This window comes from Hylobates moloch, unplaced genomic scaffold, assembly GCF_009828535.3.
Source record: "Hylobates moloch isolate HMO894 unplaced genomic scaffold, HMol_V3 SCAFFOLD_8, whole genome shotgun sequence".
Classification (NCBI taxonomy): Eukaryota; Metazoa; Chordata; class Mammalia; order Primates; family Hylobatidae; genus Hylobates; species Hylobates moloch.
In genome coordinates, this window is record NW_026652283.1 from 7,548,853 (window position 1) to 7,563,587 (window position 14,735).

At 46.5% G+C, this 14,735-nt stretch overlaps 1 protein-coding gene across 1 annotated transcript; it reads left to right on the forward strand.

Annotated features, from left to right (window-relative positions):
- The first annotated feature begins 288 nt into the window (after positions 1 to 288).
- NANOGNB (NANOG neighbor homeobox) lies at positions 289 to 13,514 on the forward strand. Its single transcript, XM_058442079.1, has 6 exons — positions 289 to 297; positions 545 to 573; positions 1,233 to 1,329; positions 9,959 to 10,294; positions 10,418 to 10,497; positions 13,463 to 13,514. The coding sequence occupies exons 1-6, from the start codon at positions 289 to 291 to the stop codon at positions 13,512 to 13,514; spliced, it is 603 nt and encodes a 200-aa protein (XP_058298062.1).
- Positions 13,515 to 14,735: the final 1,221 nt, after the last annotated feature.

Below are 14,735 nucleotides of genomic sequence, written 5' to 3' on the forward strand. Positions count from 1 at the left end.
AAATCGCACCATTGCACGCCAGCCGGGGCAACAAGAGCGAAACTCCACCTAAAAAAACAAAAAACAAAACAAAACAAAAAACAGGTGAGATGGCATGCACCTGCAGTCCCAGCTAGTGGAGAATCGGGGACGAGAGAATTGCTTGAGCCCAGGAGTTCGAGGCTGTAGTGAGGTATGATGGTGTCACTGCACTCCAGCCTGGGCAATAGAGCAAGACTCCATCTCTAAAATAAATAAATAAAATGAAACAATATTTTCTCTTAACTTTAGAAACATTACATTTTCACCATGGAGAATGTAAATAATACAAAAACTGAAAAGAAAAAATGAAAAACCACCTGCAATTCAATTACTTAGAAAGAGCCATCCTGACCATCTTGTTTTTCCTTTTAGTCTTCTTAGCTGTAAACATGATATAATGTTTATATTACCATATACCTTTTTATAGGCACCAAGGGAGGCATGGAATTAAAAATGAGACTGCCCCAGGCACACCTGTAGGAGTAGAGTCTTGACCTGAGCATTCCATTTGTGGTTGAGACAGAAACGGAAGATTCAGTGCTGCCCCAGCAGGTGAGTCTCAGGGTCTAAAGGAGTGCCTTTCAACAGAGGACTTCTATCAAGGAACAATTTGCAATTCCAGCACAGGCATATTTTTTTGAAAGCCTATCTCTCTCTCTTCCTTCCTTCCTTTCTTTTTTTTTTTTTTTTTGGTTAGTTTCAGACATTAGGTTACTCTCTATGGGAAAGTTTACATCTTTATTAAAAACAATATTTTAAAATTCTTTTATATAAAAATACTGGGAGGCCGGGCGCGGTGGCTCACACCTGTAATCTCAGCATTTTGGGAGGCCAAGGCGGGCAGATTGCCTGAGGTCAGGAGTTCCAGACCAGCCTGACCAACATGGTGAAACCCCATCTCTACTAAAAATACAAAAATTAGCCAGCGTGGTGGCGGGCGCCTGTAATCTCAGCTACTTGGGAGGCTGAGACAGGAGAACTGCTTGAACCCGGGAGGCGGAGGCTGCAGTGAGCGGAGACCGTGCCACTGTGCTCCAGCCTGGGCAACAAGAGCAAAACTCTATCTCAAAAAAAAAAAAAGAAAAGAAAAAAAAACTGGGAATGCCTCTCTGCAAAATGGATCTCCAGAAATGTATATTTCATATTTAGAAACTGCCAGCATCTGGAACACCAGGACATTTTCTGAAGTGCATGTGAAAATACATTGTCAGCCAAGCTCGGTGGCTCACCCCTGTAATCCCAGCCCTTTGGGAGGGCGAGGAGGGCGGATCACGAGGTCAGGAGTTCGAGACCAGCTTGTCCAACATGGTGAAACCCCATCTCTACTAAAAATACAAAAATTAGCCAGGCATGGTGGTGTGTCCCTGTAATCCCAGCTACTAGGGAGGCTGAGGCAGGAGAATGGCTTGAACCAGGAGGCAGAGGTTGCAGTGAGCCAAGATCACACCACTGCACTCCAGCCTGGGTGACAAGAGTGAGACTCCGTCTCAAAAAAAAAAGAAAAATCAGGCTTTGCTGGGTTTCCCCACTCAGTCTATTACCATTAGGTCGTTCCCTTTTTGTCCAGTCACATTTCTACACAGCTGTCCATTCAGAGAAGCTAAGCATAAAAATAGACACTTTTTTCCTGAGTCTTTCATCTTCATCTCTGAAGGTCCTTTGTCAAGTAAAACTTTGATTAGATAAATTTGTTATGCTTTTCTCTTGTTAATCTGCCTTTTGTTATTGGAGTGTCCTCCTGACTCTTACTATCAGGAGGAAAGGGATCACACCCTCTCCGCCCCTACACAGACATGCAAATTTTTGAGCCCCGCGTGTGAATTACTGAATCAGAAATTCTGGGGTGGGACCCAGGAACCTCATTTCAACAAGCCTTCCTGGGGTTTATTATGCATGCTGAAGTCTGAGAGCCACTGGCAGGGAGGGGGAAGGGGAAAGGCGGACAGAATGCTTTCCAGAGGATATAGGGTTTTGCCCTTTCAATCATTCCTATGGTTGTTCCTCTCCAATAGTATAGCTATAAGGAGCTTCCTAAGAAGAAAAATGTACTAAAAAGTCACTGTGACACCTCCTTTTTGTGTCTACCCCTTTATCAGGTCATTGTTAAGCAGATTTGTCAAATTATTCAAAGCAGGTTTGAATAAATGTGTTGTACAGAGACTTCAGGGGACTTATTTATCTGCGTTTTGGCAGGATTTCCCCTGTGGCTGGAAAGATTCAGATGCGCCTGCTTTCTTTTCTTTCTTTCTTTCTCTCTCTCTCTCTTTCTTTTCTTTCGACGGAGTCTCGCTCTGTCTCCCAGACTGGAGTGCAGTGGCGCAATCTTGGCTCACTGCAACCTCCACCTCCCGTGTTCAAGCAATTCTCCTGGCCCAGCTTCCCTAGTAGCTGGGATTACAAGTGCACGCCACGACACACAATGCTCGGCTAATTTTTGTATTTTTCGTAGAGACAGGGTTTCACCATGTTGGCCAGGCTGGTCTCGAACTCCCGACCTCAGGTGATCCGCCCACCTCGACCTCCCAAAGTGCTGGGATTACAGGCGGGAGCCACCGCGCCCGGCCCCCAGATGCGCCTTCTTTCATTGCTTACCTGTACTGTTGTTCTTTTTCACTTTGGAAATGTAAAACCTTCTATTAAGTATAGCTGGTTATTATTCTCAAACAGCTAGGTAGATCAGAACAGAAATACCACACACAATTCTCAAATCCACCAGGACAATCCTCATTTCCCTGGATGACATCTTTCTTACTTTGAGATTTGTAATCAGACAGCCTTTCTTCCTCTCCAGGCTCTGCCACTTAACTAAGCTGTGATCTACAAGTTACTGCCCTGCTCTAAACTTCAGCTTCGCAGTTGGTTCCACAGCTCAGGGGTTAGAGCACTGGTCTCGTAAACTTCAGCTTCCTCGTTTATAAAATGAGGACTAGAATAATTTCTATCTCATAGGATTAGTTTAAGCATTAGATAATATTTATTTATTTATTTATTTTTTGAGACAGAGTTTCGCTCCTATTGCCCAGGCTGGAGTGCAATGGTGTGATCCCGGCTCACTGCAACCTCCACCTCCTGGGTTCAAGTGATTCTCTTGCCTCCCACTCCTGAGTAGCTGAGATTATAGGCGTGCGCCACCATGCCCAGTATTTTTAGTAGAGATGGGGTTTAGTAGAGATGGGGTTTCACCATGTTCGTCAGGCTGGCCTCGAACTCCTGACCTCAGATGATCTGCCCACCTGGGCCTCCCAAAGTGCTGGGATTACAGGCGTGAGGCACCGTGCCCGGCCAACAGGGTCTGATTTCTAGAAAATCCAAATCCTGAAAACACACTGACACCCACCCCCCACATCACACACACACACAAACTAAGGTCCCTTGCAATCTCAATCACTATCCCTGCAAAATTCAAACTCGCAAGAATGAAAGCCACACTCCGTTTTCTCCATTTGTTTGTAAGGTTGGTTCTGCACAGACAGATGAAACTACTTCACCCTGCAGAACTCTCTATTTTCAGTGCATTTTATTTACCTGGATCCGAAGGACTACCGTCTTCACCGGATTAGTCACCTCTGGGTCAGGTCCTTCTTCCATTTGAGATTTGAAACCAAACAGCTTTGTTCCTTTTTACTTCGTGCCACTTTCTAAGCTGTGTACCTAAGACATGTCACTTACCCTCTCAAAGTGTCAGCTGGTTTATACATAAAACGGGGGAATATGTGATGTAGCTATCATAGGCCTGAAATGGCCATTTCAGTTCTTACTAGTCTAAGCCTTCTCTAGCCTCTGCTCCATATTCTCTGCTAAGGGTTAAATCTCTATTTTATTTTTTTTTTTTGAGACGGAGTCTCGCCCTGTTGCCCAGGCTGGAGTGCAGTGGCACAATCTCGGCTCACTGCAAGCTCTGCCTCCCAGGTTTATGCCATTCTCCTGCCTCAGCCTCCCAAGTAGCTGGGACTACAGATGCCCACCACCACACTCGGCTAATTTTTTGTATTTTTAGTGGAGACGGGGTTTCACCATGTTAGCCAGGAAGGTCTCAAACTCCTGACCTCGTGATCCACGCATCTCGGCCTCCCAAAGTGCTGGGATTACAGGCGTGAGCCACCACGCCCGACCAAATCTCTATTTTCATAAGATGCATCTGCAAGGGAATAAAATAGTCATCAGAGCCTAACTGCTTTTGGATAAGGTGGACTTGGAAGGGTTAGAACAGGAGCAGATTATTCTCTGTCGACAACCGTCCCTTTAACCTGTTCTGTTGACTTGCTTTGCCCTGACCCCAGAGGAAATCTCAAGCAGATCCCAGAGCCTTTCCAGTCTCTCTTGCTTACTAACAAAGAATTACCTTTTATTTAGGTATTTAAAAATCCATTCTCAGCCGGGCACAGTGGCTCATGCCTGTATTCCCAGCACTTTGGGAGGCCAAGGCAGGAGGATCTCTCTCTCTCTTGTTCTGGGGGACGGGGGGCGGGAATGGAGCTTCCCTCTTGTTGCCCAGGCTGGAGTGCAGTGGCGCGATCTCAGCTCACTGCAACCTCTGCCTCCCAGGTTCAAGCCATTCTCCTGCCTCAGTCTCCCAAGTAGCTGGGATTACAGGCATGAGCCACCAAGCCCGGCCTACATTTTTTTCTTTTTTCTTTGGAGACAGAGTCTCACTGTCACCCAAGCTGGAGTGCAGTGACATAATGTTAGCTCACAGCTCACTGCAACCTCTGCCCCCAGGTTCAAGTGATTCTCATACCTCAGCCTCCCAAGGAGCTGGGACTACAGGCTCACACCACCACACCCAGCTAATTTCTGTTTTTTTTTTTTTTTTTTTTTTTTGAGACGGAGTCTCGCTCTGTCACCCAGGCTGGAGTGCAGTGGTGCGATTTCGGCTCACTGCAAGCTCCGCCTCCCGGGTTCACGCCATTCTGCCTTAGCCTGCCGAGTAGCTGGGACTACAGGCACCCACCACCACGCCCGGCTAATTTTTTGTATTTTTAGTAGAGACGGGGTTTCACCGTGGTCTCGATCTCCTGACCTCGTGATCCGCCCACCTCGGCCTCCCAAAGTGCTGGGATTACAAGCGTGAGCCACCGCGCCCGGCCTTAATTTCTGTATTTTTAGTAGAGATGGGGTTTCACCATGTTGGTCAGGCTGGTCTCAAACTTCTGACCTCAGGTGATCTGCCCCCCTCAGACTCCCAAAGTGCTTGGATTACAGGCATGAGCCACCACTCCAGGCCCCCCCGCTTTTTTTTTTTTTTAAGATGGAGTTTTGCTCTTGTCACCCAGGCTGGAGTGCAGTGGCCTGATCTCAGGTCACTGCAACCTTCTCCTCCTGGGTTCCAGAGATTCTCCTGCCTCAGCCTCCTGAGTAGCTGGGATTACAGGCACGGGCCACCACACCCACCTAATTTTTGTATTTACGGTAGAGACAGGGTTTCACCATGTTGGCCAGGCTGTTCTCAAACTCCTGACCTCAGGTGATCCACCCGCCTCAGCCTCCCAAAGTACTGGGATTACAGGCATGAGCCACCACTACTGGCTTTTTTTTTTTTTTTTTTCAATGCAGTCTCATTCTGTCACCCAGGCTGGAGTACAGTGGCATGATCTCGGCTCACTACAGCCTCCACCTCCCAGTTTCGAGGGATTATCCTGCCTCAGACTCCCTAGTAGCTGGGATTACAGGCCTTTGCCACCACGCCCAGCTAACTTTTGTATTTGTAGTAAAGACGAGGTTTCACCATGTTGGCCAGGTTGGTCTCAAACTTCTTGTTTGTTTGTTTTTGTTTTTTTTGAGGCGGAGTCTTGCTCTGTTTCCCAGGCTGGAGTGCAATGGCGCTATCTCAGCTCACTGCAAGCTCCGCCTCCCGGGTTCACGCCATTCTCCTGCCTCAGCCTGCCGAGTAGCTGGGACTACAGGCACCCGCCACTGTGCCCGGCTAATTTTTTTTGTATTTTTAGTAGAGACAGGGTTTCACCGTGTTAGCCAGGATGGTCTCCATCTCCTGACCTCGTGATCCACCCATCTCAGCCTCCCAAAGTGCTGGGATTACAGGCGTGAGCCACCCGGCTGGCTGATCTCAAACTTCTGACCTCCTGTGATCCACCTGCCTCGGCCTCCCAAAGTTTGAGGATTACAGGTGTGAGCCACCATGCCTAGCCCTGATTTACATTTTTAAAGGATCACTCTTTCTGCTATGTTGGAAATAGATTTTGGGGTGGGATGGACAAAGGCAGAAGCAGACTGAGTTATGAGATAAACTATATCAGTTGAGAGATGATGATGGTAAGAAGTGGCAGTTGTCTGGATATATTTTAAAGAAAGAAAAGCAAGACTTTCTGACAGATTAAGTTGAGCTATGAGAAAGGGAAGAAGTGAAAGACAGCACCAAGGTTTTTGACTCAAACCACTGGGCAGGTGGAGTTGGCTTTACTAAGATAGAGAGGCCTGAGAGTGGGTCAGCGTTCAGTGAAGGGAGCCATAAACTGAGTTTGGGAATTTTAAATTCAATTCACATAACTTATTAGACATCCAAGCAGAGATATTGAATTGGGAGTTTGACATACAAGCCTGGAAATAAAAATTTGAAAGTAATCTCCCTTTTGGGCAGTATTAAAAACCATGAGATTAGATGACCTGGATTAGAGCTACATGTAAAGGAGATAAGTGGTGAAGGGATTTAACCTTGAGTGTGATTGAAAAAGCACAGGGACAGAAAGCAGTAGGGGAAAGAGGAGCAACAAAGAAAGCTTTGAAAGAGCAGCCATTGACGTTGAGGAAGGCCCAGGAAAGGATGGTGTTCAGGAAGGGGGAGAATAAGCTTTTTCAATGTGGAGGGAGATCCCGATATTTCAGAAGCCCCTGACCATTCAAGTAAGTAAGATGGGGACAGGCCGGGCACAGTGGCTCACACCTCAAATCCCAGCACTTCGGGAGGCCAAGGGGGGCAGATCCCTTGAGCTCAGGAGTTGAAGACCATCCTGGCCAAGATGATGAAACCCCCCGTCTCCACCAAAAATACAACAATTAGCCGGGCTTGGTAAGGCACACCTGTAATCCCAGCACTTTGGAATGCCAAGGCAGACAGATCACTTAAGCTGACGATTTCGAGACCAACAACAGCACGGTTAACTGCCATCCTACCTCACCCACTGCCTCTCTTTTCTTTTACTTTTTTTAAAGAAAATTTATACCAATTAGCAGACACTCTGAATTTTATCCCACCCTAATCTCTGATAATCACTAATTTACTTTCTGTCTTTATAGATTTGCCTATGCTGGACATTTTATATAAACAGAATCATACAATATATGACTTTTTGTATTTCAACTTTCACTTAACTTGCTTTCCTTTTCCCTCCTTTTTTTTTTTTTTCCCGGTGTGGCAGGGTCTTGCTCTGTCACCCAGGTGGGAGTGCAGTGTCATGATCAGGACTCACTGCAGCCTCGACCTCCTGGACTCAAGTGATCCTCTCACCTCATTTTTTTATTTTTTGCGGGGAGGAGACCTCACTATGTTGCCCAGGCTGGTTTCCAACTCCTGGGCTCAAGCAATCCTCTTGCCTCGGCCTCCGAAAGTGCTGGGATTACAGGCGTGAGTCACCACACCTGGCCCCCGCTTAGCTTGTTTTCAATATTCATCCATGTTGAGCATGAATCAGTATTTTATTTCCTTTTGTGGCTAAATAATAGTCTATTGTATAGATATAATACATTTTGTTTAAAGGGGCATTGCTGGGTCATATGGTAACTTTAAATTTTAGAGAAACAGTCTTTTTCTGCCTCTATTGAGATGATTGCATGTTTTTCTCCTTTATTCTATTCATATGATGTATTACATTGATTTTCCTGTTTTGAACTAATCACATATTTCTAGAATAAATCCTACTTGATTATGGTGCATAATCCTTTTACTATGTTGCTGGATTTTGGATTGCTAGCATTTTGTTGAAGTTTCTGCCTCCATATTCATAATGGACATTAATCTATAGTTTTTTGTTTTTGTTTTTTTTTTTTGAGACGGAGTCTCGCTCTGTCACCCAGGCTGGAGTGCAATGGCGCGATCTCGGCTCACTGCAAGCTCCGCCTCCCGGGTTCACACCATTCTCCTGCCTCAGCCTCTCCGAGTAGCTGGGACTACAGGCGCCCGCCACCACGCCCAGCTAATTTTTTGTATTTTTAGTAGAGACGGGGTTTCAACCGTGGTCTCGATCTCCTGACCTCGTGATCCGCCCGCCTCGGCCTCCCAAAGTGCTGGGATTACAAGCGTGAGCCACCGCGCCCAGCCTAATCTATAGTTTTTTAGGGGGGGATATCTGTCTAGTTTGAGTATCAGTGTGATGGTCTTTAATGTGGCAACTTGGGTAGGCTATAGACCCCAGTTATTCAATCAAACACTAGGGGCTACTGGCATATTTATTTCTTTTCTTTTCTTTTTTTTTTTTTTTTTTGAGAGGGAGTCTCGCTTGTCACCCAGGCTGGATTCCAGTGGCACAATGTCGGCTCACTGCAAGCTCCGCCTCTCAGGTTCTTGCCATTCTCCTGCCTCAGCCTCCAGAGTAGCTGGGACTACAGGCGCCCGCTGCCACGCCTGGCTGATTTTTTGTATTTTTAGTAGAGACGGGGTTTCACTGTGTTAGCCAGGATGGTCTCGATCTCCTGACCTCATGATCCGCCCGCCTCGGCCTCCCAAAGTACTGGGATTACAGGCGTGAGCCACCACGCCCAGCCAGCATATTTCTTTTCTTTTGAGACAGAGTCTTGCTCTGTTGCCCAGGCTGGAGTGCAGTGGCTGGGCTGGGATTATAGGCATGAGCCACCACGCCGGGCCTTGCTACTGGCATCTTTAGATGTAATTAAAATCCGTATTAATTGTCTTCAGGTAAAAGGGATTATAATCTGAGAAAGCCTAATTCAATCAGTTAAGGCTTTAAGAGGAAATGCTGCCTAGGGAGAGCGGCTCCATCTCACACTGAAGGGTTCCAGCCATCCTTTCAGAGGAAATGCTGCCTAGGGAGAGCGGCTCCATCTCACTCTGGAGGGTTCCAGCCATCCTTTCGGACTTGCCAAGACAGTTCCAAGACTGTGTAAGCCAATTCCCTGCAATGAATTTCTTCTTATTTTTATTTTTATTTTTTTTGAGACAGAGTCTGGCTCTGTTGCCCAGGCTGGAGTGCAATGGCACGATCTCGGCTCACTGCTACCTCCACCCACTGGGTTCAAGCAATTCTCCTGCCTCAGCCTCGCAAGTAGCTGGGATTATATATGCCTGCCACCACGCCGGGCTAAATTTTTTTTTTTTTTTTTTTTTTGAGATGCAGTCTCATTCTGTCGCCAGGCTGGAGTGCAGTGGAGCAACCTCAGCTCACTGCAACCTCTGCCTCCTGGGTTCAAGCAATTCTCCTGCCTCAGCCTCCCAAGTAGCTGGGATTACAGGTGCACGCCACCATGCCCAGCTAATTTTTGTATTTTTAGTAGAGATGGGGTTTCACCATATTGGACAGGCTGGTCTCGATCTCCTGACCTCAGGTGATCCACCCGCCTCGGCCTCCCAAAGTGCTGGGATTACAGGAGTGAGCCACCGCCTCCAGGGTTAAAGCGATTGTCCTGCCCCAGCCTCCCGAGTAGCTTGGGACTACAGGCGAGTGCCACCGTGCCCGGCTAATTTTTGTATTTTTAGTAGAGATGGGCTTTCACCATGTTAGCCAAGATGGTTTCAATCTCCCGACCTCATGATCTGCCCGCCTCAGCCTCCCAAAGTGCTGGGATTACAGGCGTCAGCCACCGTGCCCGGCCTCAAGTTCACTTTTTCTTTGCTCTATGTTTTTCACCAATGTACAACATTGCTAACTTAGGAAAATCAAATATATTCTCACAGGGAAGATTGTTGACTATGCTCTGAAAGTCAAATTTAGCTGCAGCTTGATTTTATTCCACGGATCTTTTTATACAGAAGCAACCAGCTATGCCTTGGGATCAAAATCCAGAACAATCAACTGGAAATTACAGTGAAGATGAACAAAACAGAAAGCGGAAATGGAGAGAAGGAGGAGGAGAAGCAGGCGGAAAGACAGAACGAGAAAAAGAAGAAAAAAATGAAAAGGAGCTGCAAGATGAACAGGAAAAAAAAAGGAAAAAGGAAAATGAGAAACAGAAACAGTATCCCGAGAAAAGATTAGTCAGCAAATCCCTCATGGACACTCTCTGGGCAAAGTTTAAGTTAAACAGGTGCCCCACTATACAAGAGAGTCTATCACTCTCATTTGAATTTGACATGACACATAAACAGGTATGACAACATTAATAGACATTTCTTCACTGATAGACAAAGTCGCTTGTATAGTACTATTACTCATATAGACCAATATTTTTATTCCTGTATTAATCACCTCCCACACCTCATTTTTTGCAGATAAGTCAATGGTTTTGTAAAACGAGGAAGAAATATAATAAAGAAATGTCCAAGAGAAAGCATAAGAGAAAACATACGAGGTAAGAAAGTGTTCCTTGGCCGGGCGCGGTGGCTCACGCTTGTAATCCCAGCACTTTGGGAGGCCGAGGCGGGCGGATCAGGAGGTCAGGAGTTCGAGACCACGGTGAAACCCTGTCTCTACTAAAAATACAAAAAAAAATTAGCCGGGCGTGGTGGCGGGCGCCTGTAGTCCCAGCTACTCGGAGAGGCTGAGGCAGGAGAGAGAATGGCGCGAACCCAGGAGGCAGAGCTTGCAGTGAGCCGAGATCGCGCCACTGCACTCCAGCCTGGGCGACAGAGCGAGACTCCGTCTCAAAAAAAAAAAAAAAAAAAAAAAAAAAAGAAAGTGTTTCTTGTAAGTAGAAGGAATATATTGACTTCCGGAGATGGTTTGTGTTTCCATCATTATCGTGTATGCCCATAAACTTTTTTTTTTTTTTTGAGATGGAGTTTCGCTCTGTCGCTCAGGCTGGAGTGCAGTGGAGCTATCTCGGCTCACTGCAAGCTCCGCCTCCCGGGTTCATGCCATTCTCCTGCCTCAGCCTCCCAAGTAGCTGGGACTACAGGCGCCCGCCGCCACGCCCGGCTAATTTTTGTATTTTTAGTAGAGACGGGGTTTCACTGTGTTAGCCAGGATGGTCTCGATCTCCTGACCTCGTGATCCACCCGCCTCAGCCTCCCAAAGTGCTAGGATTACAGGCGTGAGCCACGGCACCCGGCCTGATCATTGATTTTTGTTTTGTTTTTTGAGACAGAGTCTCACTCTGTCACCCAGGCTGGAGTGCAATGGCGCGATTTCTGCTCACTGCAACCTCTACCTCCTGGATTCAAGAGATTCTCCTGCCTCAGCCCCCCGAGTAGCTGGGGTTACAGGCACGCGCCACTATGCCCAGCTAATTTTTGTATTTTTAGTAAAGACCGGATTTCACCATGTTGGCCAGGCTGGTCTCAAACTCCTAATCGCAGATGGTCCACCCACCTCGGCCTCCCAAACTGCTGGGATTCCAGGTGTGAGCCACTTGATCATTAAGCCAAATACGGTACACCGGTTATCAATCCCAGGCGAGCAGAACACTGAACTCTGGTTACCAACACCAAGGGAATGACTCCAACCATATGGAGGATTGCAAAGATCATCACTGTGCCAACCGACAAGAATAGAACTCCAAATGTCTCCACTCAATGCACCTTGTATCAGAGTTGCACAAAACAATGCAGTCAAGCCATGGGTGGAGCCATGCTTTACTTACAGAGCAAGATCAGCTTCCTGGCAGCCAGTGCAGGGAAATTGGCTATGTGTACCCCTCTCGTGCGCTGAGTTTGCCACAGGGAAAGATAGTCTCACAGAGGCAATAAATCAGTACAGGTCACGTGGGCTTTTTTTTTTTTTTTTGAGACGGAGTCTCACTCTGTCGCCCAGGCTGGAGTGCAGTGGCATGATCTCGGCTCACTGCAAGCTCTGTCTCCCAGGTTCACGCGATTCTTCTGCCCCAGCCTCCTGAGTAGCTGGGACTACAGGTGCCCGCCACCACTCCCGGCTAATTTTTTGTATTTTTAGTAGAGACAGGGTTTCACCGTTTTAGCCAGGATGGTCTCGGTCTCCTGACCTCTTGATCTGCCTACCTTGGCCTCCCAAAGTGCTGAGATGACAGGCGTGAATCACCGCGCCTGGCCTTTTTTTTTTTTTTTTTTTTTAATTTGAGACAGAGTCTTGCTCTGTTGCCCAGGCTGGAGTAGAGTGGCCCAATCTTGGCTCACTGCAACGTCCACCTCCCAGGTTCAAGCAGTTCTCGTGCATTAGCCTCCCTAGTAGCTGGGACTGCAGATATGTACCACCACACCCAGCTAATTTTTGTATTTTTAGTATACATTAAGTTTCACTATGTTGGCCAGACTGGTCTCAAACTCCTGGCCTCAAGTGATCTGCTTGCCTCCCAGAGTGCTGGGATTACAAGCATGAGCCATTGCACCCGTCAGGGCTCTTTTACCTCTTGATAAGGAAGTATTCCAGGCCCAGGATCTATTCTTATGCGGCCAAGTGGGGATTAAAAGAGTTACAGGCATGAGACTGCATTTCCCAGCAGTCATTACTCTACATTATAAATGAGGAAGCTGAATTGCTGGGAAATAACGTGATTTCATCAATAAATAACAGTTCTTGACTGTCTGTGCCTGAATTTGTACTCTCATCTCTTAGTTTCATAAGCTATGTATCTTCAGTTATAACTCGAGACATAGTCTAGGCGCTATCAATTTGTTTCACATACAGTGTTTGTATACTCTTAGTGTCCTCTATTAAAATCCAACTGTGATAGTTTTTTTTTTTTTTAAGAGATGGGGGTCTCATTATGCTGCCCACGCTGGTCTCAAACTCCCAGGTTACAGCGATCCTCCTACCTCAGCCTCCCGAGTGGCTGGGATTGCACGTGTACATTACCATGCCCAGCTGGTGTGATGGTGTTTCTAATGTTCTTGCACCATTTCTGCCTCCATAACTTTCTTACCACTTTGAAATTTTACAATGTATTTTAGAAAGATTACTTTGCCCTTCAATGAAAATTGTTTTCCAGATTTAACATATTTTGATGTATATATTAAATATATAGACTGTGGCTGGGTGCGTGGCTCATGCCTGTAATCCCAGCACTTTGGGAGGCCAAGGCAGGTGGATCACCTGAGGTCAGGAGTTTGAGACCAGCCTGACTAACATGGTGAAACTCCGTCTCTACTAAAAAGACAAAAAAAAAAAAAAAAAAAAGCCAGGCTTGGTGGCAGGCGCCTGTAATCCCAGCTACTCGGGAGGCTGAGGCAGGAGAATTGCTTGACCTGGGAGGTGGAGGTTGCAGTGAGCCAAGATCATGCCATTGCACTCCAGCTTGGGTGACAAGAGTGAAACTCCATCTCGAAAAATAAAAAATAAAATAAATAAATATATAGACTGTGTTGTGAAACTCTTTTTTTTTTTTTTTTTTTTTTTTTACAGAGGGAGGTCTCTCTGTGTTGCCAAGGCTGGTCTCGAACTCCTGCCCTCAAGTGATCTTCCCATTTTGGCCTCCAGAAATCTCCAGAAATGCTGTGATTACAAGCATGAGCCATCACACTGGCTAAGACATTTTACATGACACCATTCTCACCAATAAATGGAGTTCTGAAAGGATAAACAAGAAAATATTAACAGTCGTTGATTCTGTGGAGTAGAACTAAATGAGGGGAATGCAAAGGAGTTTTTATGCGTTTTATTTTTACCCTACTGTAGATTTAAAATTTTCATAATGGATGTTAATTGATTTTATTTAAGAAAAAAAATCGAGTCAAGGCCGGGCACAGTGGAGCACGCCTGTAATCCTAGCACTTTGGGAGGCCAAAATGGGTGGATTACCAGAGGTCAGGAGTTCAAGACCAGCCTGACTAACATGATGAAACCCTGTCTCTACTAAATACAAAAAAATTAGCCGGGTGTGGTGGTGTATGCCTGTAATCCGAGCTACTTAGGAGGCTGATACAGGAGAGTCGCGTGTACCTGGGAAGTGGAGGTTGCAGTGAGCCAAGGTCGCACAATTGCATTCCAGTCTGGGCAACATGAGCGAAACTCTGTCTCAAAAAAAAAAAAAAAACCCTGTCGCCAGGCAAGGCAGCTCAAAACAAGTAACCAGCACTTTGGGAGGCCGAGGCGGGCGGATCACGAGGTCAGGAGATCGAGACCATCCTGGCTAACACGGTGAAACCCCGTCTCTACCAGAAATACAAAAGAATTAGCCGGGCGTGTTGGTGGGCGCCTGTAGTCCCAGCTACTCGGGAGGCTGAGGCAGGAGAATGGTGTGAACCCGGGAGGCGGAGCTTGCAGTGAGCCGAGATCGCGCCACTGCACTCCAGCCTGGGGGACAGAGAAAGACTCCGTCTAAAAAAAAAAAAAAAAAGAAAAAGAAAAAAGAAAAAGAAAATAAAAAAATCAATGAAGAAATTACCAACTGGTGGAAATGTTTTGAGACTGAAAGGGAAATCCATTATAGAAGCTAACGGGTTCAGTGCCTTCTGCAATTTGTCAATATATCTCTAAACATCCCCTCCAAACATGACTTTTCTCTACAAATGTAATTACACTCCTGGAAGGGCGATTTGTTGTTGTTGTTGTTGTTTCTGTGATACGCTCTTGCTCTGTTGCCCAGTGCAGTGGTGCAGTCTCGGCTCACGCAACCTCCACCTGGGTTAAAGTGATTCTCCTGCCTCAGTCTCCCAAGTAGCTGGGATTATAGGCGTG